The sequence below is a fragment of the Eupeodes corollae genome, chromosome 1, assembly GCF_945859685.1.
Source record: "Eupeodes corollae chromosome 1, idEupCoro1.1, whole genome shotgun sequence".
Lineage (NCBI taxonomy): Eukaryota > Metazoa > Arthropoda > Insecta > Diptera > Syrphidae > Eupeodes > Eupeodes corollae.
Genome location: NC_079147.1, coordinates 105399755 through 105425798, shown reverse-complemented (window position 1 = coordinate 105425798; position 26044 = coordinate 105399755). Strand labels below are relative to the sequence as shown.

Below are 26044 nucleotides of genomic sequence, written 5' to 3'. Positions count from 1 at the left end.
AACCTAGTTTTAAAATGTTTTTGAAACTTTTGAATCACCCGGCAGAATATTTTGACAGACGTTTCCGTTTTTATATTCTTCAATTCAAAATACAAATAAATATTTCTGTTGCGCCTATTTTCTTTTCTGGTATGTATGCCTATTTTTATGCATATTATGGTGAATTTGTTAAGTGCATTTATCAATAATATTCTTAGATAATATGAACAAGGACAATACGAAAGGAAGAAAACGAGAAAGCGGTAATGATGGTGATTTGCCCGCCAGCAAAAAACACAGAGGCGACAACTGGACTCAAGAGGACACGAACTTGCTGTGTAATTTGTTGGTAAAATTTGGTCAAAAAATAATTCTGAACAAAGAGACTAATGGCGCAACTAACGACATCAAAAAAAGAGAGTGGAGCATAATTCGCTCACATTTCAATACAGACCCAAAGGTGCGTTATAATTTCATTTACTGATCAGTTTTAACGTAGCATTTTCGTTCAGATAAAGACCCAAAGAGAAGTTCCTGCACTAATTGGAAGGCATAAGAAAATTGTAACGGCATTGCGTCAGTTTACTACTTGTGCAAAACAAAGTGCGCTGCAAAGTGGTGGGGGACCGGCCAATACACCACCCGTGCTGAAAATTGAAATGACTGGCGAAGTACTTCAATTGAAAAATTATTACGGTCATTTGCTCACAGGGTTGGAATCTTTTGATTCTGATGCAATGCCAACAGATTTCGGCCAAATGCCTCCAATTGTTGCTGACAGGAGTCAAATTTTATTTCGGCAATCAGCAAAGGGTAGTGCACTACCTATTCCCGTAGTGAAGAAACAAGTACAGACGATTGCCAAAATCTGCGTGAAAAAACGCCTCCATCTCAAACCGTCAACTCTTCACCGATAGCTGATATATGTCCAGCTTTGTCCACCGAAGCCGTGGGTACAACAACCTTACCGCAGCCGTGTGACAACACCAATGTAGGACAAGACAAGGACAAAGGACAAGAAAAATATTAATTTTTCCCAACAAACGATCAACGTCGCGTCGTCGTCCGATACTAAATCAAAAAAGTACCTGTGGCGGAAATTCGTCAGCAAATGTGGCGGAAATTCGTCAGCAAATGATTACAAAGGAAGAAGGTAAGCCTTGCAGAATTTCATGAATTGAGGATGAATTCATTTCGCTTGGAGCATGCTGAGCGAAGTTCAGAAATTCAGCAACCAAAAAAACTGCAAGAAACCTTAGCAGCAAAACAAATGGAATTCTGGCAATCTGCAACTGATGCATTGCAGAAATTAAAAAACTCTCGCAATTTTGCAGATGGAGTTGCGATCGAAAAAAAATCCAACGTATTGGGAGTTGGTGACATCATAACATTTTTTAAGGCAGCCACCAATTCAAGTGATGATAGAAGAAACTGTGGTGATAAGCTTTCAGTGCTGCTCCTGCTCGACTTATCCCCTCAAAGTGACTCAGTCGTCAGCGAAGCATTGAGGAACGTGTATCATAACGGCGAGATTGAAGGTGAAGGAAACCGCCTGCAAAAGAAGTGACTTCTACGTTTTGTTTATTTTTTTCTCACTGCACCAATACCTATGTACATATAATGTATTTATCATTCATGAAATAATTATCTATCTATAATGTATAAAAATGGACTTTTGTTTGTTTGTTTGTATGTCTGTTTTAGATTCCAAAATAGCCTAACTGATATTTGTGAAATTTTCATGGTTAATATTGTTGCGGGGTCTAATTTTATCGAAGTTCTAAATATAACAAAGTTCTTAATCAAAGTTCTAACGCTTTAGAAATTGGTGAAGAAATAACGAAGAACTCAAATGAGTTCTAAAATTTCACTAAATCGAGTTTTAAGGGCTAGAAGTTTGTCAAGAAATCGGGCGTAAACGTTTTTTCTAGCATTTCAATGTAGTTTATAAATTGTTAAGGTGGTGATTTTAAATTGAGTTTGTCGTACTGTTTAAGTGTTGTAAAGTGTGAAGTAGGGTTATTGTTTGATGAAACGGTATGAAGACCTAACTTTGCAATTTTTGTTCTTGTTAGAGATTCACATCTGACCATCCGTATTACTGAGCGACGAACATAGGAGCCATCCTAACATCCGATGGGACACCCTAACACCATAACCAAGTTCTACTTGCACAATAACCATGAACAGAGCAACGGCCTGTGCCAACAGGAAAGTATTCTTCGTCCGGCAGTTTTTTGGGAACGAGCACAACAACAACCACATTAACGCTGCGCATCCTCATCATCGACGACTTTTACGATTGAATCAGAAACATAACTATCAAAATACAATTGCGCAAGCCACACCCTTTTTCATAGTGTCGTGATAAGCGGTACTTGCGACCGAGAACGACGCCAACGAGGAAAAAAGCATCAACGGGCCACCTGCAGCAAGAACAGCAGCACCAAATACAACAACAATCGACATTGATGACTGGAAGTGGTGCGATATGGCGAGCTGTGATCCTGTGCTGATTTATATTTTTATATTATATAGTTTATATTACTCAATATTCTGTATTATGAGAGCTTCAGCCGTACAGTCGTGCCTAACAAATAAACAGTTCTGGTAAAATGTTCGATACAGTGGGAACTGTTCTCTTTTAAAATGCTTGATATATCAATGTTCACTTCAGTGGTTTCAGCGAAAAAGGGAATAGCTGTTGACGATTCCGGAAGCCATGAAACACTTTGAACTAAAGTATGATTTTCTAAAGCTGTAATTTTTTCCACTTCGATCATCTCACAGTTGCCAGGACTTTTAATTTTAAAGTATTGTATTCCCAATAGCTTTTGGAGTGTGCTTCGGAATTGTGAGTCTGTGGGCCTGCTGTTACTGCCTAATAAACTTCTTATCTTTCCAAAATGGGTTCAAGGTAATCCTGGTTGAGGTGTCTAGTTAAAATATATTTATCAATCAAACTGTTTTAAATGCAGCCATAAAGAAAAAAGTGAAGATATGTATATTTAATAGCCAACTATTAACAAAATTGAATTTATTTGATTAATATATACCTTCGTAATTTTTAGCTGGTATTGATTTCAAAAAAAACTCGCGCCCGACCTAAAAACTCTTCCTACTCCTGGCTTTGCTGAAACCCTTATTTCTCATTTTGAGGATCCGTTACTTTTGAAGTGTTGAATAAGTCAAACAGTTGATTAAACATTAAGACGAACTCTGCAGTATCAGTACCTAAGTGTTTTGCCTTCAGTTCCGGAGTTGGCAAAAATCATAAGAGCTGTGTGGCTAAAACTTGGGTAGCGCTACAGGCATTTATTTAAAAAAAAATTGTAGACTCAATGTGTCTGTTAGTTGATTTGTGGGCTAATCAAATGATATTTTTGGAATCAGTTTCGTTCAAATTTCGTATGTCTGTCCAAGAACCTGTTTTGGACTTTTCAAAACCTACGTTATGTGAAAAAATACAGGTTCTTGTACTTTTTAAAACATGTGGAGGATCAAAGAAAGCAAATATTTTTCGTTAATTAACTTTCAAATAGGGTTTGGAAGGATATACATTAGGGTGGGTCATTTTTTTAATTTCGCTGATTTGGAATTCTAATAGTAATAAAACGTGGCCAAATGGGCTTTATAATGACCAAATAAAATATTTTTGAAATCCGAATTAATCTTTAGCCTGCGCATCGACAATGAAAATTACCATAGAAAACATTAAAATCCCACATTCAAATTTTTAAATTTTCAAATTAATTTTTTTTTTTACAATCAAAGTATTTATTTTCTTTAACTTATTTGAAAGCGTCAAATAGTTATTTTTATTCATGTGATTGTGACCAAAACGGTGAAAGTTTATGTGATAATATCAATAATAATACAAAATAATAATAATATTCTATCGTAGACAAACAGGATTGGAAAAACAGAGTAAGTTCTTTTAAAGTTATCATCATTTCGAAATGGAAAGAACAAGGCATTGTTATAAATGTCCAATTTTTGGAGCAAAGGAGGAACTTAAAGAAAATATTTTACCAACTTACGCAGATGTTATGAAGTTTTACGAATGGACCACATTTCATCTTAGGTTAGATAGAAACACAAAGAAAGAACCGTCCTTTTATGATGTAGCGAAAATAGTTTCTCAGAAGATAGAAAATATCCGGAAAAAAGCATCTCTGCCAATAGTTACCAATGCACGAATAATTCAGTTATTGAGATCATACCATGCAAAGTGCAAAAACTTAAATAAATCTTTAAAAAGATGTTCTGACGAAAAGAAGCAGATTTTTTTGAAACAAAGCACAGTTTTGTTTGACATTTGCTCATGCAAATGCAAAGACATTTCTAAATGTATCTGTGCAAAAGTAAACAAAGTGCATAAAGAAGATCAAACCTTTTTATTAGATCAAAGATCTGAGAGAAAAATGAGGATAGGTGGTGTCGATCGTGTAGCTTCTGCCAAATTGCAAAAAAAAAATAGAAAGATCAATTAGCCGTTCGACTTCAATAATACAAAAAGAGCAACAGAAAGAACAAAGAAAGGAGCAATTAAACAATTTATCTTCATCGTGTGATTCTGATAGTGACAACCTTTCCATAAGATCTCAACGAAAATGGAGAGATAAATACAAATAAACCCTCAAAGTCAAAATCAAAGACCAAAAAGACCACTATTCCAAACCTACCTCTGTTATCCAAGACATGTGATCGGTATGGAGTTTCTGATAGGGCAGCAGCCGCCATCGTTTCTGCCGCACTTCATGATCTTAAGTCCGATGTAGAGGTGATTGATAAATCTAAAATACGCCGAGAAAGAAACAAAGTACGGACCGAATTAACATCCAAAGCTTTATGTTCAAATGTCCCTGCTTTGTATTTCGATGGGAGAAAAGACAGAACTCTTGGTGTCGTTAAAAAGGGTAACAAAAGATACAAACAAGTTTTGACAGAGGAACATATTTCTATCATAAAGGAGCCGGAATCTATATTTTTAGGATACACGACACCACATCAGGGTACTGCAAAAGGTATAGAAGCATCCATTTTTTCACTGCTTTAAGACAAAAATATCTCACTTAATGACTTACTAGCTGTTGGCTGTGATGGCACAGCTACAAATACAGGCAAATTAAATGGTGTTATTAGAATAATGGAAAAAAGGATAGGGCGTCCTTTGCAATGGATAGTGTGTTTGTTTCATTTAAATGAACTTCCACTCAGACATCTATTCATAAAGCTTGATGGTGAAACTACAGGTCCTTCTTCGTACACGGGTGAAATTGGAAAAAAGCTAAAGGGTTGCGAAAAGCTATGTATTATAAAATATAATTCCATTCCCAGTACGCTGGCAGATTTGTCAGCAAAGGATTTAAGTACAGATTAGAAGTACCTGTATGAAATTACAACTGCAGTGATCACCGGAAATTTTCCATCTGACTTAGCAAATAAAGCGCCTGGAAAAATGTCTCATGCCCGATGGCTTACGAAAGCGAACAGAATACTACGACTTTACGTATCTACAGCAAATCCATCGCAAAATTTAATTCATTTGGCTGAGTTTGTTGTAAACGTTTATGCACCAGTATGGTTTCAGATAAAGATGCATTCAACTTGCAAGGATGGTTCAAGACATTTTTGGAAACTTATTGAGGAGTCTCGATATCTTTCTCCTGAACTCAAGCAAGTTATAGATCCAGTAATCCAGCGAAATGCACACTTTGCACACCCTGAAAACCTTTTATTATCAATGTTAACAGATAGTACACTACACGTTCGGGAGCTTGCTGCCAGAAGAATTCTCAAAGCTAGAAGTTCGACTCTTAAAAGAAACGTGCCACGAGTTTTTGAAGTCCCAAAAATTAATTTGTATGCTTCATCATACACTGATTTAAAAGATGTTCCTAATGATGAAATTTTGAAAATTATAAATTCAAGGGGTGAAAGCAACTTAACGTTTTTGAGGCTGCCTTGTCACACCCAAGCAGTCGAACGTTCTGTCAAAATTGTTACCGAAGCTGCGATGTCTGCATGTGATGACAAATCTAGACAGGGTCTTATTCAAGCAAAAATAGCGTCCAGAAAATTCATGCCGAAATTTGAAAGCAAACGTGACTTTAATGTTAATTTTAATTAACTTCTAACATACAAAAAAGTGTTTAAAGTACATATTTAATTTGTATGTACATTTTTATTATAAATACTTGGTTATCTAAGCTGGTAAAAAATAAAACAACTTTTAAAATAAATATTTTAACATTTTTAAAATAATTGATTTTTTCCGAAATTAACGTACTTTCAAACTCAAAGCGCAGGCTGAAGAACGTAAGTAAATTTTTTTTTTCTCTTAAATATTAAAAAACAACTTATTTAGCAACGTTTTATCACTATTAGAATTTAAAAAAAAAAAAAAATGTCAAGAGTGACCCGCCCTAATATACATATGCCTAGTTTCTTAAAAAGATTTACAAAATTGAAGCCTTATTCACAAACAAAGTGAACTGGAACCAGACCACTTTTTTGCAAGGCAGATATTGCTTGCTCTACCAACTATTTAAGCATATCACTTTGCAAGAAGATTTTACAAAGCAGTATGCGATCTCATCAGTCCAATGAACTGCATCTCCTTGAACCTTGATTACGAATCCGTTTGAAGCGGGAAACAGAGAACGGTGCTCCTCTTCCCCGTAATCTTCAAGACCAATAATTGTATCAGTTCGTCTATTGTAGTCTAGATGAGCTTTTAATGACATTTCGTCAATGGCAACTGAACAAAATTTATACATTAAGGGATTTTGATTGACCTTGACCTTAACATTAATTGGAGCTTTCGACCAAAAAAAAAAAAAGAAAGAAAGTGCAAAAACTTTAAAGGCTTTGTCGTACCTTTTCCCTGTACCTGTTTTTTTTTAAATTCTTCAAACTATTTTCAAAAATTCTTTGGACTTTATTTGGCATTTTGTTGTTAGATTTTGCTCCTAACTTCTTCGCTTTTTTTAACTTGTTCTATTTAAGCTTTCAACTCTGAAATTTCGAAATCTTTGACATATTGTTTCTTCATGGTATTTTTGCATAATTTTAGTTTTATCCTCAGAAGCTGTTTTGGGGTTTTATTCCCTAAATACTCACATGTTTGAGTTTGATTGCTGTTGAACAAAATTTCATCTTCTTCTTTTAGAATTGAATCTTTAAAGTTTCAACTGAAGCTTCCGTTGATTACACTTACAGAATCATCGAATTCATGCTTAACGAAGGAATCGATTTCCTCGACACTCAGGTTGGGCACAGACCATGGGTTTAATCTTTTTCTGCTACTTCCAGCGAACATGACGTCTGAAAAGTGCCTTTCGCAAACTCTTTCGTTTTTAAATAGTTCTTGGAGGTTTAAATTTACCCTCCACATTTCCCTACCAATAATTAGAAAATAATATTAGTTGCTAACAGAATTAAAAAAAACACGTTTAAGGCAACAACTTATTTTTTTTCAAATCCTATTTTGTAGACACTTTAAACGTGAAAAGTTAAAGTTTTTACAATTTCTTTTTTTTTTAAATTGCCATATACATACATATATGTATTATGGCCTTGATTAATTCCTCAAAGGGATCTAGGCATTTTTTTTAATATTTCGCCGCCACTGGTACTCAACAAACCAGTCCGCAAAATTGTGGTTATAGCTGTCGTTGTAGAATGCCCGTTTTACCACCCTCCATTGGGATTCTATCCTTTGGGTATGGGTACTATCCTCCGCTACAAACGGATTGTCGGGATCGCTATGGTTCACCTTTTTATGGATGTAACCATGCTCTCCCAGATAATCATAGGCCATCCAGTAGTCGGTATGGATGGTCGTCCCATTCTCAACGTGCTTCCTTATCAAAGGTACATACCTGATACAAAAAAAAACTTTATTAATATTGAATAGCGTATTGCGTACATTCCCAGTACACACCTCCAATCTGAGATCCTCAGATCCATCCTCCGCCATACCGAGAACCCAATGTCCATCTACCCTCCGACCTTTATTGAACTTTCGTCGTCCAAATTTACTTTCGTCAATTTGAACGACGCGTCCAGGCCCTCCAATTTTGGCACCAATTTCTTGGTTGTCCAAGAAGTAGTCAACGATAACTTCGCGGCAGTAACTATACCAATCCGCGATTGTTCTCGTTGACACACAACTTGAAGAGGAAGTAAAATCTTCCACCATCACCGTTTACTACGGAAACTTCCGAGAGAAACTGTACATCAAGTACATAACCCTTTGGATAGGGATACGGCTCTTCGAACCACGTCCTAACAGAACGTGATATTTGTTTTTCGCCTCGGCGCGTACCCCTGTCGCACTGAAAGAATCCGATTGGGTTTTCATGTGTGTATATGGCCATTGGGATTCTGTGGATTCGGCATTTTTTCAAATCTGGTAACAAACCCAGCTCTTCTGCCAGCCTCACTGCCAAGGGTTCGTCACTGATATTTTTGCACAATTTAACCAAATTCCTTAAATAAACTTAAATGAGAAAAACAATAATTTATAAAACTAAATAATAATTACCACTGTTTCCGAACATCATCATAATTTTTTTTGCGGGGGTAATTTGCTCAACTTTTATTGAACACTCAGGAACACTTTCACCTTCGCTTTCCATTTTGATTTAATAAAATTGCATTCAAATAATGAAATATCACTTTTTTTAAATTGCGGCATATTTTCCGTTAAATAACTGCTTTTTCTCAAGTAATATTGTAAATATTATTATTTTTAACAATTAAAAAGTGAGAATAGAGAAATTTCCCAAAGATGTATGTAAAATTTCCCTAAACAAATCAAATAAAAGTAACAATTTCTAATAAAATCCCTAAAAAAAGTACATCTGGCATCACTGAAACGAATGGAAAATTGGAAATAACTGTCAAAATAAGAAAAAACATCTGGAAAATGGCTATTATTGTGTTTTTTGGGTGAAAAAGTGAAACTTTAAAAATTAATTAAAAATACAATAAGGTTTTTCCTCGCGGTAAAGGAAAGTTGAGCCCCTAAAATAAAACAAATATAAAGAATGTAAAATTGGTGACAAAGGATACATAGGTTGGGCAAATCCTCCGAGGGTCAACACCATCAACGACACTCCCCCTCTATAGGAATCACTCTCCCCAACCCATGGACAGTTCGGGTTTCCATTTTTTTTAAATTTTGTTGCAGATGGCATGAAGTCGTAACCCCGTCCAGTGCTCCGGTAGTAAGAACTCCCCCGTCGGCGAGTTAGTTCACGCGTATGCAAGCGTGCCAAGCTACCGTGGCCTGGACAACCTCTCCTTTCTGCTGCCAGGATCATCCCCGGGAGCCAATAGCCCGAGGTTGTGATGGTAGTAAGGAAGGGAGAAGATTACACCCAAGTGGGTTCGTTACAATCCGAAGGAAACTTAATCCAAAGACAAGATTTATTCATGCTTATTTTGAGATTCGAACGAAACGTTGATTCGAGTGACTAGATTTATTCGTTCGAATGAATTTTGTTAATTTGAGATTCGAATGAAAAATATTCATTGCAGAAAATGAACCGAAATGAACAGTATTTTGGAGATCAGCTGTTCTAAATGATTTGACATTTTGATTTGATTTAGTGTGACCACACTACATTTTTATTTTCGAAGAGACTTATTTTTAATTCAGAGTTTGTCACAGATTAACAGTTTCTGAATTGAAAAATAAAATAAAGTTAATAAAGTGATAAAGGAAAACATTCAAGACATGAAATTAAACATTTTTTCAACTAACGTAACCATTTTGGTTTGAATTTTCATGTTGTGTTTATACCGTTTAATATGTTATGTATAATCGTCACACATGGTCACACTTTCAATTGAAATGAAAACAATCAAAGTTTATAAACTTCAAATCGATGTAGTTTTTCTTATTTTCGAGAAAGTAAACAATGGCAGTAGTTTTGTTGCTAAATTCTAATGGCGAAGAACGAGATCATGTTCTTAGAAGAAGGATTATGGACGCATCAAATCCGTTTGAGTTGGACGATTTAAAGTAAGTACCTATAAAATTGATGTGAAATTTTTCTATTGCAAAAATAAATCCTTTTGACTAAATTGATTTTGTTTTGTAGATTTGTAAGTAACTTTCGCCTCAATAAACGGGCATTTAAATATGTCTTGGATGAGCTTTCCATCGAGATACAGGGGGGAACTTCTTTGTCCATACCGCCCATTTTAATGCTAGCTTCAACCTTGCGCTTTTTTGCCGAAGGAGGCTACCAATTTGGAGTCGGAAAAGATGCGACACTTAAGATGTCCCAATCATCGGTATCCAAGTGCATAAAAATTGTTTTAAATAAACTGGAAGTCAAACTTGGCACAAAATGGATTAACTTTAAATTAAACCACGAGGAAAAGGAAGAAATGAGACTACATTTCTTCGAAAAATTTGGCTTTCCGGGAGTAATAGGATGCGTTGATGGAACGCACATTGCCATCAAATCTCCTGCATTGGAACTGAGACACTTATTTTACAATAGAAAAGGATTCCACAGTTTGAACGTTATGATAGTAAGTAAGATATTTGTCTTATAAGTTTGTGGAATACAATTTTTCATCTTGATAGATCTGTGACCATAAAATGAGAATAAGGTTTGTGGATGCCACTCACCCTGGTGCAACGCATGATGCCTTAGCTTGGAAGGTATCTGCAGCTCGCTCACATCTACTGCAACAATATACCGGAACAGAACTAAGAAACAACTGGCTCTTAGGTAAGGAAGCATCAAAATTGTATATGTAAATACTTTTTATAGATATATTTCACATTTAATTATATAGGTGACGCAGGGTATCCACTAGAACCTTGGTTAATGACACCATTCCGATCTCCGGTTCCAGGAAGCATTGAAAGCAAGTATAATATTCAGCTTTCCAAGGCACGAAACATCAACGAACGGACAATTGGCTTGCTGAAAAATAGATTCAGATGCTGTCTTAAGGCCAGACAGTTGCATTATTCTGCAGAGAAAGCTGCTCAAATCGTAAATGTCTGCGCAGCCTTGCACAACATTTGCATTTTTTTTAAAGTTCAAGATTGCGAAAATATTGATGTTGAAGATCGCAACGAAAGCCTTTTAATGGATTTTGATGCTGATGAGAATGAGAATACACATTTAAACGAAGCTCAAAACGCTCGTGACAGAATCGCTGCATTGTTTTAATCAATTATCCAGCATTTTTGTAACAGACAATTTTAAATTTATTTTAAGTTTTTATTTAATTTAAAAAACAAACAAAAAAAAACATTACTAAAACAAAACATTCTTTCATAAAACAATAAATAAAATTAAATCACTAATAACAGCCATATGTATGTAGGTACTTCTTCATTTTGTGTGATTTTCAAAAAAAAAAACTATGCATCGACGAGTTTTTCGGTGAGTTTTTCAAGTTCCATCTCTATGAGTTTTTTCTTCAACTCTAATTTCTGCAGCATTATGTTTTCCAGGGCGAGATTGTGTCGACGATTTTCTTCGTATATTTGTTTTTGTCTGTCTTCGGTCCTCTGCAGATTTCTATTTATACGATGGAACTCGTATTTCATGTCGTCCAGCTTAGAACACAAATCAGCAAAAAACTTTTCAAAGACCTCGTTTTGCTTTTGAAGCAGTTGAACCGGAGTGTCGTTCTTTGTTCGTTGAGATCGCTGTTTCTCCACCAAATGTTCTTCATCTTCATTAATGGAGGTCATTGAAATGTTATTGTTTGATGTTGATGCCGTTTCTGCCACATCAGGCTCCTCAATACGAGTTTGATTTACTCCAAATACCTTGGCCTTAATTCCACTCACAGACTGGCTTAGCGAGGTAATTCTAACTATAGCTTCTTCAAATTCTGATAATGGAATTAAATTATTATCGTTGAAACCGGACTGTTTCCTTTTTGTTTCGTTTTCAACTAATTTTTTTTTAGTTTTATTTTTGAAATCAGCCCAGACCTGGAACACGAACATTTTGTATCTTTTACTTCACTTATTTTATTTACAAACCTTTTTCCATGTAGCACCGTCTTTAGATGGAGGCCCATGGCTATTGAGCTTCACGGCAGCATCTCTCCAAAACCGGTCAACGTCTATACGGTTTACAGAAAAACCCTTCGCTACCTCCGGATTCTCCTCCATCAACCTTATCAGGATTTCTTTTTGCTCCCTATTTGTCCAATTGGAATGTGACTGTGCCCTTTATGAAATAACAAAAAAAAATCGTCAATATAACCAATTTCGTTTAATTATCGTATAAAAATTGTTAAAACTTACATCTTTCTTCAGCTATTCACCAGAAAATATCTGAACGACACAAAAATGACATTTGTTTCGAATCACTCGAAAGTCAAAGTTTACTTAGTTTTTTTTAAAAAAAATGAACTTTCGATTGAATCAGCAAACTTTCGAATCGATCGAATCTCAAAATAAAATCTTCTCGAATTCGAATAACTTTCGATCGAAAACGAATCTCAAAATAAGGGTGATTAACTATATGTTTTGCTGCATGGTGTACAGTTCTGCAAACAGTACTCTGTTGCATGCCCGTGTCTTCCCCAATGCCAACTTTAAAGCCTGGATCTTCAACATATCTCAAAAAAATTCGTGTCTTTTTTTAGCGGGCGTTGCTTTTCGACTTCTTTCGACTTCTTGTTTTGTAAAAGGGTTAAATAAATTCAAAAGCTTCGTAGTTCATTCACAAATTTTGGATTGGCTTGAGATCTGTTTTTGAAAACAGATGATTTCTTTATCAGCTTGGCAGCTTCCTTATTTCCTTTCGACACGAACGACACGTTCTAAATGTTAGAGGTTCCTCGTGCTTAAGGAATCAGGAGCTTTAAAAAAAAACCCTCTCAAGTTTGCTGGCTGATGAGTGGCTACTCCTTGAAGAAATTTTACAAATCCTGAAACCCTTTTAGTTGCTTACAAAAAAGTTTAGAGTTGAGAAGTTTGTGAGCATATTAAAAATAATTGTTTGGGTAGACGGTGCTCTAGTTGTACTCAAAGAAGTATCGCGGTCTCATGTTTCCTCCCAGTTCTCCAAAGAGTTTAGGATTGAGCTTAAAGGCTTGTTGACCCAAAGGTTCATTCCAATTCATAGGAACTCTGTGTCCAAAACCGCGGCACCGTGATGGACCATAGATTTATGTTAAAAGAAGAGCGAAAATAAATTTGGAGGAAAAATCTTTGATGTGCTTAATCTTCATCAAGAGCTGCAACAGGGACAGTTCCTGATGTTCCTGCCAAAAGCGATGATGTTTTGTTTAGTTATTTTGATGAAAGCATTGTCAAAAATATTATCTCAAGGGCTTTATTGAGGAAGACATACAACCAAGGAAGTCTGATCCATTAGTCTATTGGAAAGCGCGACAACCGATATAACCGAATTTAGCTGTTCTTGGTCAAAAATATTTAGCGTAATAGGGTCATCAGTCCCTAGTGAGCAATTATTTTCCAAGCGGAGACAAATAAATAGTGATAGAAAAACTCATTCCAAACCCTAATTAATTATTTTCCCCCTAAACAATTTGTTATAAATTATATTTAATTTCAATATGAAGTGCAAGAAGGGGACTTAATTTTTATTTCATTAAATTTTCAACTTTTTCAATATATTTTTATGTAATCATGTTTATTTTAAATCAGTATAACAAAAATTATTTTTAAGGATTTACAAACAATTAAAATGGGTTAGGTTAGGTTAGGTTATAGTGGCTGTCCAAGTTGGAAACGGACACACTTAGGACAGTTTAATGGCCCATTGTGATACCACGTGAATCTTGAGGCTTCCTCCTAAGCTCAATGGAACCAGCTTGAGTCCCTTACGAAACGTGAGAGGCTGATTATACCGATATGATCTTTTCTGTTAAGTTGTTTCCAACCTTTATGGAGCAGCGTGAATTCGCCATGGTCATCCTGCACAAACGGACTAGTTTGGCAGGGATGCCAAAAGTAGACATGGCTCTATACAGCTCGTCCCTGTATATGCTGTCATATGCGGCCTTGAATCGATGGCGCCGCTTTGCGTGCCTGTTGTTTGGCTGCTTTTGCTGCCGACATTCCTCATCAAACCAGGGGTTCCTTGTTGGTGGCACGACCGAGGCGGCTTCTCTGATTGCATCTTGGCAATGTTGCCACTGGTTTTCGTTACAATGTGTTGGCGGCAGAGAACTTCGAGAGAGGTTACTTGTAACTCGGTCCGAAAAGTATTTGGCGATCTCCATCCATGATGCTGGAAGCGTGTCTGGCGTCAATCGCAATATGGTCAATCTGGTTGACGGCTGCACATTACTGAAGGAAAAACAAAGTAGCGAAGTATTAAGAAAGAAGCGGAGCATAAATTCAAACTCTGCAATCCTAAAATTACCTTGGGTTAATAGTATCAGCCGATAACAACATATCTACAAGAAGAAATATGCGGGAAACTGCTTAAAGCAAAGGCAGACCACTATAGTCTGTCAAAGCTTTTTAAATCCAGAAGAAGAAGGACTATGGTTCTCGCAGTATTGACATATCCGAGTTCTGGATGGTTAGTAAAAGGTACTCCCAACCTCTTAGTAGTGTTCGAGAGGTCTCTTATATGAAAACGAAAGATCTGGGAGATGCTACAATCATAACCTGTATGTAATCTGCCAAGCTCGCAGACTCCGTTTAAATAGACACCAACTTCGCATGAACGAAGAGAAGCCAAAACCAAATGTCCTTTTTAGTACATTTTATGGTTAACGACAGAGTAGCATAAGCACGGTCTATGAAAGCTCTTAACTTACATCCAGTAAACACATCCACTCGTACTCACTTTACCAAGGACACAAGTAGCCTTCTTGAGGTATTTTTTGTTAGTGAATTGAGCAAAGTTCTTCACTTTAACCAACTTTCTGCATCCTGTTTTTCACATGATGACCTATTGCCTATTGGAGTCTGTCGACGACCAAGTTTCTTTTATTTAAGGAAACATTACCTTTTTTTTCAATATTTACGTTCCCTACAAAACAAAAACCTTTAAATGCAATGACCATTCTTGGTTCAACAACAAAATTAAAGTTTTAATAAATAAGCGCAATCTAGCTTACAAAGTTTGGAAACTTTTAAGACTTGACGAACTTCACAAGTCAACACTGACTTAAGAAATAGAGTTGTTATTGAAAAAGGGAAAGCTAAGAGACGTTTCTATGCTCCTCGACTTAACCCTTCATAAACCGGTCTTAAACGTTAGAAAAATTTAAAAGAAATTGGTGTTGGTAAGCACTTCAACATTGTTTCTACTATCATTGATTGTGATGAGCTCAATACCAATTTCACATCCCTATCATCATTGGAGTTCAATGATAGCGCAGACTTTTCTGGATTTTTAGAAACCGACATCTTCTCTACAAGGGGCTTAAGTTCCGTCTGGAAATGTGTTAAAATTGTTCCTGTTCCAAAAACCCGAAATAAGTATCGGCCAATTGCCAATTTATGTAAAGTTTTTGAAAAAAATCATGAACGCACAAATCCGGCAATATCTTAAACGCAACGACATGCTATGTCCCAACCAATACGGTTTCCGTCCCAAACACAGTTGCACTTCTAGGTTGGGTTATAGTGGCTGTCCATAATTTCCTCCTAAGCTCAATGGAACCAGTTTGAGTCCCTTACAAAACGTTAGTAGTCCAGTCAAATTAGGTTTTCAGCTCGGAAAAATTCCCACCTAGCTGAATTTTGGTACACATCTTCTTTATGTTGTTGTTAACAATGTGTAAAAAGTCGACCTCGATATCATGTACGCGTCAAAGGTTATTCGAGGTCAAAGGTCACGGAATTAGCCTTTTTTTTAATATCTCGTTTTTTATTCGTCGTACAAAAAAAAGTTGTGGACACAAATTGTAGAGGAGGTAATTATCTACAAAAATGGTCTTATGACATTTTCACGTCAAGTTGATAGTTTTTCCGTTATAAGGCCAACAAAGTGTACACTTTGATTGAAATTTTAATTTTTCGCTAAAAACAAGTAGCCTCGCTCCATACTGTTTGTACAATAAAAAGTCTCCAACAAAAATTGTAGATGAGTATTTAGTACGAACGTACAAACGGTGTCACGTGTTTATCGTGTTTTTTGTGAGTTCTGAATTGTTTTACAAGTACTGTTTATATTACATAACCAACTAAATGGTGGGTAATTGTTTTATATGTGAAAACTCGCTATCGGTCGGTGAAACTGTAAATGTCGAGCGTGGATTACAAACATTAAAAGACGCTAGTAATGATAGAGACGATGGACATCTTGAGTTTTTAAATAATTTAACATCGGTGACTGTGCATGTTGAGTGTCGTAAAGAGTATACACACAAAAAAAGAATTGCCTCATTTAAAAGAGAATGTGAAGAAAACGCTGCAGGTCCATCAAACCCTTCACCGCATAAAAAACGATCAAGAAACGATCCGGATTTAACGGAAGAAGACAATACATATAATTTTGAAAAAAATGAAGAAGATCAAAATGACGAAGAAGAAGAAGAAGAAATGCATGAAGACGAGAGCGATGTTGATGATTAATAATAATTTAAATGTAATATTTATTACTTTGTTTTGACGATAACTATGATACCTATAATAACTATTTAACAATTATTGTTGACTACATGGACTAGGCCTACCGGGGAAACCATGAAAAAAAACGCACCATGCTTCTACCTCAATGGTGGTGTGGAAACGAATGCATTCTTATTATCGTTATTATAATATGATATATTATATATTATTGTAATTTTGTATGGTAAACATTAAAATATGTATAGCGCAAGTGCGATTGGATATGTATTGTATATGTATACCATTTTGTAGATAATTTTATCCTCTACAATTTTTGTTCGAGGCTTTTTATTGTACAAACAGTATGGAGCGAGAAATTAACGCAAAGGCTACTTGTTTTTAGCGAAAAATTCAAATTTCAATCAAAGTGTACACTTTGTTGGCCTTATAACGGAAAAACTATCAACTTGACGTGAAAATGTCATAAGACCATTTTTGTAGATAATTACCTCCTCTACAATTTGTGTACACAACTTTTTTTTGTACGACGAATAAAAAACGAGATATTAAAAAAAAGGCTAATTCCGTGACCTTTGACCTCGAATAACCTTTGACGCGTACATGATATCGAGGTCGACTTTTTACACATTGTTAACAACAACATAAAGAAGATGTGTACCAAAATTCAGCTAGGTGGGAATTTTTCCGAGCTGAACCCCTTTTTTCGTCTAATTTGACTGGACTAAGAGGTTTAGATCGTTAAAGAAGAATTCTCCTTGGTTATTCTTGCGTTTTCGAGCCAGAGCAGGGCATGTGCAGAGAAGATGAAGAACCGTTTCTTCCTCTTCCTCTTAGACAGTGTCCGGTTATGACACCTATTATCGAGCTTATGTGCGATCTGCTTAGAGAGAGCAAGCACCTTGAACGTTTTAAATCCAGTGTTGGCCAGATGTTTTTTGTGGCTTGACACGTGGTGATGTTGGTCCACCTGGTGCCTGCCCTCCTCGCAGCGTCTTGCATTAGTAGCAGTTTGCAAGTAGCGATTGGTATGCCAGTACTTGCCAAACGTGGTAGGATGGGCTGTACTGTAATGTTCCTGGCGAGTTCATCTGCCCTACAGTTACCTGGAATGTCTCTATGGCCCGGCACCCAGCAAAGGTGAATATTAAACTGTTGCGCCATCTCCATTACAGATGACCGACAGTTATGGACTGTTATAGAGTTTGTAGAGACAGAGTACAGAGATTTGACAGCGGCCCGGCTCTCAGAGAAAATACGGATATCAGATGTTGATATCACGTTTTCTTTGAGCCAAGACAAGACTTCCTTAATCGCCAAAAGTTCCGCCTGGAACACGCTACAATGATTGGGAAGGCGGAATGAGAGACTTAATATCAGTCGTTCAGAGTACACACCTCCCAAAACCCCTTCTTTTGTTTTTGACCCATCTGTGTAAAAATGGATTGACTCATCCTCCAAGAATGTCCTATCCTCCCAAAAATATTTGATACGGCGGCGCACTACAGCGCTAATTGGATCTCAGGCTAAGTTGCCTTGAGATCGCCATTTCTACCTATAGAAATCTGGAAGTTTCTGTCGAATTGTAGTTGGGGGTGTGTGGGTCTGTGTGGTTTGGAATTGATTCTAAGTACCTTAGAATTACGGATTAGTCCACTGCGACGAAGCATTGAGCTATTTGTTTGCTTAATATTTCAAGAGGTGTTAGGTAGAGCAAGGTGTCCAGTGCCGCAGACGGGGTAAGCGATCCACTTATACATAGGCATACTGAACGTTGGACTTTATTTAACTTATCCCTGTTTATACCTTTCTCTAAAGCAGTCCACCATACTGCCACACCGTACGTTAAAATCGGTCTGATTACCGATGTGTATAGCCAATGCGCGATTCTGGGCTGTAAACCCCATTTATTACCAGTAGCTTTTTTGCAAGAAAAGAGAGCTACAGTAGCTTTATTGACTCTTTCCTGTACGTTGCGTTTCCAATTTAGTTTTTTGTCTAAGACAAGACCCAGGTATTTAGCCTCGTCTGAGAATTTTAATTAGATTCCTTTAATATAAGGAGGGTTGATAAATGGAATTTAGGTATAAAAACAACTTTAACTTCTCTCCATGCCGAGGGAACATGGACCAGGTAAAGACAGCTGGTAAAAATTGCCTCAAGGATTGGTGCAATTATATCAGAAGTCTTTTGTAATTCGACTGGTATTATTCCATCTGGTCGTGCAGCTTTAAATGGTTTGAAGCTGTTGAGGAGAGCCCATTGTAGCTTATCCTTTGTGATCAGACCTTTTGGACATGTTGTGTTTGAACTTGAACGTAGATAACTGTTGCAAGTTTCGGTAAGAGAACTACCAGAAAAGTGAGTGTCCAATAGTAGGTTCAGCGATTCATTACTTGAATTTGTCTAGGAGTCGTCTGTATTTTTCAAGCAGCTTGGCATAGCTGGATTAGTTGAATTAATTTTAATTAACCTAAAGGCTTCAGAAGTTAAAATGGGTGATTAAAAATAAATAAATTAGGTGGCGCAACAGTCCATCACCCTTCCTGTGCCACCTTTATATAAAAAAAAGTTTTCACCGTTACTGCCTCTTTCGAGGAATTGACAAATACTCTTTGAGTAATTCTTGTCATAAAAAAGTGCTTTCTCAAATTATCCGTTCGGATTCGGCCTGAAACTGTAGGTCCCATCCATTCCTGACAACAGTACTCGCACACAGGAATGGTTGCGAGTTGTAAGTCACTAGGCCCTGGTTCACAACCAACGGACTGTTGCGCCACCCAATTTAATTTATTTATACAATGAACGAATGGACACGCATTTTTCAATCAGCCAAATCAATTTAAACAGATAAAAGTTTACGGATTTCTTTAATCTTCAGGAATTGGCAGCCAACACAATTAAAAACGGGAACAAAGGTGAAAGCGGTGAGAAAGTATCTTGGCTCAAAATAAAGTGCCTTAAATTTGAAAAGAATTTCCGGAAACTTTATTTTACAGATTTTTTTTTTTATAATAAGCGCACACTCAAGGGGATATATTACCCTTATTATGTAGACACAGTGTGAGCACTAGGAAAGGGAGAGACGGGTTGAAAGGAGATGTCGGTGCACATTGGTTTTGAATTCCTGAATATTGCAATAGCTGGGAAAGACAGAGTGTGGTAAGGCATTCCACATTCGCATAGTACGGCTAAAGAACGAATCTCTGTACTTGACAGTACGACCGAAGATGGGCTCAAGGGTATATTGATGAGCATTCCTAGAAGCGCGAGTATTACGGTTGAACTGTTTAAGGGGAGGAATGCAACTGGCTATTTCTCTAGAGCATAAACCATTAAAATAACGGTAAAAAAGCGTGAGACAAGAAACATTTCGACGATGTTCAAGTGACGTAAATGATCTTATGATGATAATATCACCAATCAATCTAAATGCTCTACGTTCAATACTATCCAAGAGGCTTAAGTAAGTTGCAGGAGCACCAGCCCAGATATGTGAGTTATACTCAAGCTTTGGACGCATATAAGTCTTGTAAATAACAGCCAGATCAGAGGGGGAGAAAAACTTCTTGCATCGCCTTAGAAAACCCAAACATCTTGCTGCATTTTTGGCGACATCGCGTATGTGATCGTTCCACAAAAGGTGGTTGGTGATACACATACCAAGAATATCGAGATGTTCAGTTTCCTCGATGCAAGTGCCATTTATGGATAATGGCAGGGGGTGTATTTCGCTTTAACGATACAAGACAGCATTGCGTTTTCGAAGTATTAAATTCCACGCGGTTTCTTATTCCCCATTGTACAATGCTGTTTAGGTGGGAATTTAATGAGCTTATCATATTTTGTCGTTGCAGTTCCACATCCGAAGAAGAGGGGTGTGAATCTGAAAACGAATATGAAAAGCTAAGAGTACTATCGTCAGCGAAACAATGTTTTCTATTAGGAGTTGCAGACAAGAGGCCATTAATAAAAATGAGAAAGAGTGTTGGAGATAAAACAGAGCCCTTGGGCACACCAGCATTTATTTTGTGGTTTTCAGACTTGAATCTATCCAATACCACTTGTATTGAACGATTCAAAAGTTAATTACTAATCCAATGAAGGAGGGATTCATGAAAACCAAAAACACGCATTTTCGATAAGAGAGCCTGATGCCAAACCCTATTAAATGCTTTCTCACAAACAGAAGTCAAAGAAAAAAATAAATTTCTTTGCCTGTTTCCTTTTAATTAATTCAAACCATCAACTGTATCACCTCAAATACATAATAAAAATAATTCAAACAGAATAAAAATATAATAACATCAATCCTGAATTCCAAAATTCCATATGTGTTTGTTGTTTTTTTTGTTGTATTTTCCTTACTTTTATTTGTATTCTCTTAATAGCTGTCAGCTAAGGAATGTTCTGAGACTTCACATGCTTACCCAACAATAGCAGTGATGTGAACATAACTGCATGTCCATTTGACATGACACTTTGCCAGGCCGTTAATACCTTCTCAAAAAAGAACCAAAAAACGAAAAACCGAAAACGAAAACATTCCGCATTCAACAGCGCCACCTACACCTACACCGCCATTGCTGAGCTGATGCTTCTCCCTATACTAATGCCTCTTAATGCAGACAGGTCGTTGGGGCATAAGTTCCTTTTCCATTTATTTTATCAAAAATTCGAAAATGAGGGTGGCCGTGGACGATTTACATGGCCTTTATCGTAAAGACCTTCTTCGGGAGAAAAAGAAAACTGTTTTCGTTTTCTTTCCCATGATCCCAGAGGAATTAAAGGCAGGGGGGACAGATGGAGGACAAGGAAAATAAAACATATCCGAAAGAACCCCAAAAACATTTCCTTCCGACTTCCGACTGTGTGTTTCAACTATACAAATACATTCACACATACAGATTAGGCTTGCCAGATTGGGCTATTTTTGATAAAATTGGGCTACTTTTTGTTTGTATTCCTTTGAGCAAATAATTGATGGTTAGCGCGTTGGAATATCATGCCAGAAGTCTTGAGTTCAATCCCTTCCGTGCCAACTAAAGTTTTTTTTTCTTACGAAGAATTAACAAATCCTCCAAGAGTAATTCTCTTCATGAAAAGTGCTTTCTGAAATAAGTAGTTCGGATTCGGCTAAAAACTGTGGGTCCCCTCCATCCCTGACATTATTGTTCGCCCTCTTTTTGAAATGAAATTTTATCTTTCGATGGTTTTTCTTAATCAACATAATTTCTAATGGACGCTACCAGACATTTTTGTATCGAAATTGGGCAATTATTTGAGCTACTTTCCCGGGTCCGATTTTGGGCCACAAATATTTATATAAATTAGGCAGTAGAAACATTTTAGGATATGGCAACCATGATTTGTACAGATATCAGGAGCCGGATCGTGAAGCATTGCTATGCCTGTATATGTATATTTTGTACCGTTGGAATAAACTGCTCCCGTGTAGCCCATATTATGTGTAGGTAGGTGTTTGTGTGTAGACATTTTTCGGGGCAATATCTTTCACCCGTGCTTAACAGGCGACACAGCAAAAAGTTAACCCTATTCGACTTGGGTACCAATCCCAACAACAACAATAACAAAAAGGTATACCCGTTTCCGTTCAGAATTTATATATGTATGAAGCTTACATACCTGGTGAGTGGTAATGGTATGGTACGGTATCTCTGTAGAAAAGTACCGCCAACTGCTTACACCATCCCCACCCCATCCACCATCAGTCGAAGTCGGAAGGAAATTAATGGTCGCAAGCACAATAAATCATGTTCAGTTCAACGAATACGGATTCTTTTGGGTACAGCATAGCGGTTTTGTGTACGGATCGGATAGTGAGTTGTGAGTTGGTGCGAGGGCTGTGGGTCGTGGGTGGGCCTTGATGTCAGAATATTTGGCTTATTCCCCGTTTTATAATTGTGTCAAAACGTAAACAGCGTAAGTAGTCGTGTACTCTTTTAATGGCGAGAATTGGCTTCTTGAGAATTGTATAATGTTGTATAGGTAAGTATTGGACCGGAAATGGCAGGAAGGCTCACATCTCCCTCTGTCAAGATGGAGAGCACGGGTATAAGGGACTTTTTGTTCTTATTTTTAGTGGTTGCAGGTAGGAATGTACATACACTTATACCTACAGCTATATACCTTAAAATAAAGTGGGTTGTTTGTAAAAAGTATACATTTTTATTACTTTTGAATGTGAGATAGGGAATTAATTGCTTAGTAATGGGAATTTATTGTAGAGAGAAGAATTTTTGCAAAGAATGCAAAATAATTTATTTGTTCACGAGCCGCGAAAGACCAACTCGGCTAATTTGTTACTTATACGTCATGACTTTGTGGAAGGGTAGACAGTCAAGTCTCTGGCATTGGAAAGGATGGGTTTTAGAAGAGAAATTAGGAATGGTGTATATAGACCGTAAGTACTATTCCAGATTTAATTCCCAGCAGTGTTTGTCACCTACCTGGATGTCGAACTTGTCGAGTTGTAAAAGCTGAGTAAGGTCGTGATTCTCGGGAATTATTTCTCCAGAAGTGTCCTGAAACCAAAGGTCGCTTGCCCCTCCCCTTTTCAATCCTTATCCTCTCCTACGTCGGCCTTGTGCTAATATGCTGGCTGTTGGCTCTTTATCCATCACCCTGATTGTATAGTGTATCACTGTCTGTCAATACCTAGTTTTTTCCAAAACATATCCTTTCCTTTCAACTTCACAATTGGGCTGGATCTAAGTTGTTATACGACCCGTGCCGATAATCATCCAGGTTGAGGGGGCAATTTCTAAAAATAGCTCAGTCATTGACGGAGTATCCGGATACCAGGCACCTCTAGATTAGCTAGCCTTATATGTCTTATATGTGTGAGCGAATCTCTGCACAGGCGGACCCCCCCCCCCCCCTTTACTTTCCCAACTCGATTGAACCAAATGAATAATTTAAAACAAAAACGTCAAACCGGTACCGGTACTCAAGCTACACCGGGCGGCAGTTCGGTGGCAACGGCGCCTGTCGTTCCATCTGATCCAATAATCGGAGAAGGGATTGTGCCAAGACACTGGCCATCTCCTAGTGTGGTACAGGATCTATCATTGGCGAAAACGCTTTCTCAGGTCGGTAGTGGAAAGTTCGTGTATAATCATCTTTCCACTACCAAAGAGAGTAAACATCTCCAGGACGCTCCTAGGAGCTCATATAAACAACGGCGTTATGCGATGAGGATTCTAAAATCCTATGGTTCAACATTTGGGGATGGAAGTAATCCCATCCGTAGCAAGAGTGGGCTAAATCCATCTTAGACAAAACCAACATCAGCTACGACTCCACGTCAAAGCGACAAAGGTCTTTGGAGGAGTCCACTCCCGTCGCGATTTGTTTTCAAGAATGTTGCTTCCTTCCGATAAGCTTTTTCCCAGCGTGATTTAAATTTCGATTTGAACTCCGTCACTTTGTCATTAATATCCTTTTTGGAAGCATCGCTGCATCGGACCCGTTTTTGAATTTCTTCCCTTAAAAACTCAATCTGACTGTCTAATCCTTTCAAATTTGAACTTTTCATTATATTATACAGCTCTTCCCTTGTAATCGACAAAGTTTTGGAAGTTGTTCGGTCTAAGAAGTAATTAAAATGAAATAAATAAAAAAAATCGATATTTTTTTCGAGAGTGACGTCACCAACAAAAAAATCAACTGTACTTAAGACTGCAAATATCTGCAAAAAAACTTTACAGATTCTAAAACTAGACAAACCACTTGTCACAAATTGATACAACACTTAACGTCATGTGACGGCCAACACATCTAAAACGCTTAGATAATTAACTAAATACAAAAATTAACACAAACAATTTTTTTTTTTTTTATTTAACCACATATTAAAAACACAAAAATAAAAAACTTCTTAAAAAAGTTTAAAAAAATCAACACACCTGAGCTTACTGATTCCATTGTATTTTTTTTTTTTTTTTATAAATTTTTTTTTGAAAATTGCACCCAATTTACTTTTGTCACTCAAAACAAAAAAAACACGTCTGGCTTCGATAAAAAAAATTACCAAATGCTCCATTCTTGACGATTTGGCAAAGACCACGTGCTCCCAATTAACTGTCGCGTTCTAATTTTGTATTCTCTATCATATTTACAACGAAAATAAAACGGTAGTTTTAATCAAAGCTCAACTTTAAAATTGTATTAAATGCCAGCTTTAGTGGTGTTTTGCCCCAGTGTGCGTCGCTAAAAAGCCCAAATCACTATCACTATCACTATCACTATCACTATCACTATCACTATCACTATCACTATCACTATCACTATCACTATCACTATCACTATCACTATCACTATCACTATCACTATCACTATCACTATCACTATCACTATCACTATCACTATCACTATCACTATCACTATCACTATCACTATCACTATCACTATCACTATCACTATCACTATCACTATCACTATCACTATCACTATCACTATCACTATCACTATCACTATCACTATCACTATCACTATCACTATCACTATCACTATCACTATCACTATCACTATCACTAACCCTATCACTATTACCTCTCACTTAACGTTTTAGTGATGTACTTAAAGAGCCCAACAAGATCATAGTTGTGGTCATTGATAGGAGCGATATTGATGGCACGATTCCCTCTGACCGTTGGCAGATGGTGAAACTGGGGGTCTCGGAGGGTTTTCGCATGGATCCCGAAAGAACCCTTATGTCTCCAGATGACATACGTGAAATGATCAAGTTTAGCAAATCGGACCTCTCTTGTCACGACTGGAAGATCGCGAAACTGAAGGAGCCAAAGGGTCTTTATCGAAGTGCGATTATCGTAATCAATAAGGACTCTGTGGATTCTCTGGCGCGAGGTAAGGGAGTGATAAGATACGGTTTAGAGACCGTCACGCTTTGTATTTATAAAAAAGATGAGGTAGACGCTTCATGCGGGCATCCACAACCCTCTTCGAAAGCTGTGTCGCAAAGACGTAGGAGGTCTCAGTGCTATCATCACCTTCCCATGTTAGGATGTGGATGATGATGTACCTGGGCTCTCTTCCTTTGCAGCACAGTCTTCTTCCGAAGCTGTGTCGCAAGACGTAGGGGGTCCCAGTGCTATCATCACCCTCCCATCATTGGATGTGGATGAGAATGTGGCGGGGTCCTCTTCTGTCGCAGCACAGTCTTCTTCTAAAATCGTCAGAAGTTTATCCTTAATGGAGGCCGATGAGTGAGGAAGAAGATGAACTGTTAGGTTCCTCTTCGTCTGATCTGGATGAGCTGGATTTAACAGTGGTAGAGGTTGATCTGCCTATTTGTAGCCAAAATTGTTCAAATACTACAGATTAATCTCCAAGACTCTATAAAGGCTTCGGCCTCTCTTATTCTCCGCCTGTCAAATACTGGGCAAAATGTTGTTCTCATCCAAGAGCCCTGGATAGTGAAATCGCTGGTTCGAGGATTGAGAACTCTTGGCTACTACGTGGTATATG

The 26044-nt window shown here is 37.3% G+C and overlaps 3 protein-coding genes and 1 pseudogene across 3 annotated transcripts; 2 read left to right on the top strand and 2 right to left on the bottom strand.

Moving 5' to 3' along the window:
- Positions 1-202: 202 nt before the first annotated feature.
- On the top strand, positions 203-2495 carry LOC129942452 (uncharacterized). Its single transcript, XM_056051384.1, has 3 exons — positions 203-439; positions 492-827; positions 2340-2495. The coding sequence occupies exons 1-3, from the start codon at positions 203-205 to the stop codon at positions 2493-2495; spliced, it is 729 nt and encodes a 242-aa protein (XP_055907359.1).
- A 5087-nt stretch (positions 2496-7582) lies between these two features.
- On the bottom strand, positions 7583-8624 carry LOC129942445 (uncharacterized; annotated as a pseudogene).
- A 934-nt stretch (positions 8625-9558) lies between these two features.
- Positions 9559-11410, top strand: LOC129940187 (putative nuclease HARBI1). The gene is made up of 4 exons (XM_056048449.1): positions 9559-10015; positions 10095-10533; positions 10589-10736; positions 10804-11410. Exons 1-4 carry the CDS (start codon positions 9912-9914, stop codon positions 11184-11186), a joined length of 1074 nt encoding a protein of 357 aa, XP_055904424.1. The 5' UTR covers positions 9559-9911; the 3' UTR covers positions 11187-11410.
- On the bottom strand, positions 11381-12488 carry LOC129940188 (uncharacterized). The gene is made up of 2 exons (XM_056048450.1): positions 12014-12488; positions 11381-11962 (listed from the first exon to the last, which is right to left on the bottom strand). Exons 1-2 carry the CDS (start codon positions 12143-12145, stop codon positions 11381-11383), a joined length of 714 nt encoding a protein of 237 aa, XP_055904425.1. The 5' UTR covers positions 12146-12488.
- Positions 12489-26044: the final 13556 nt, after the last annotated feature.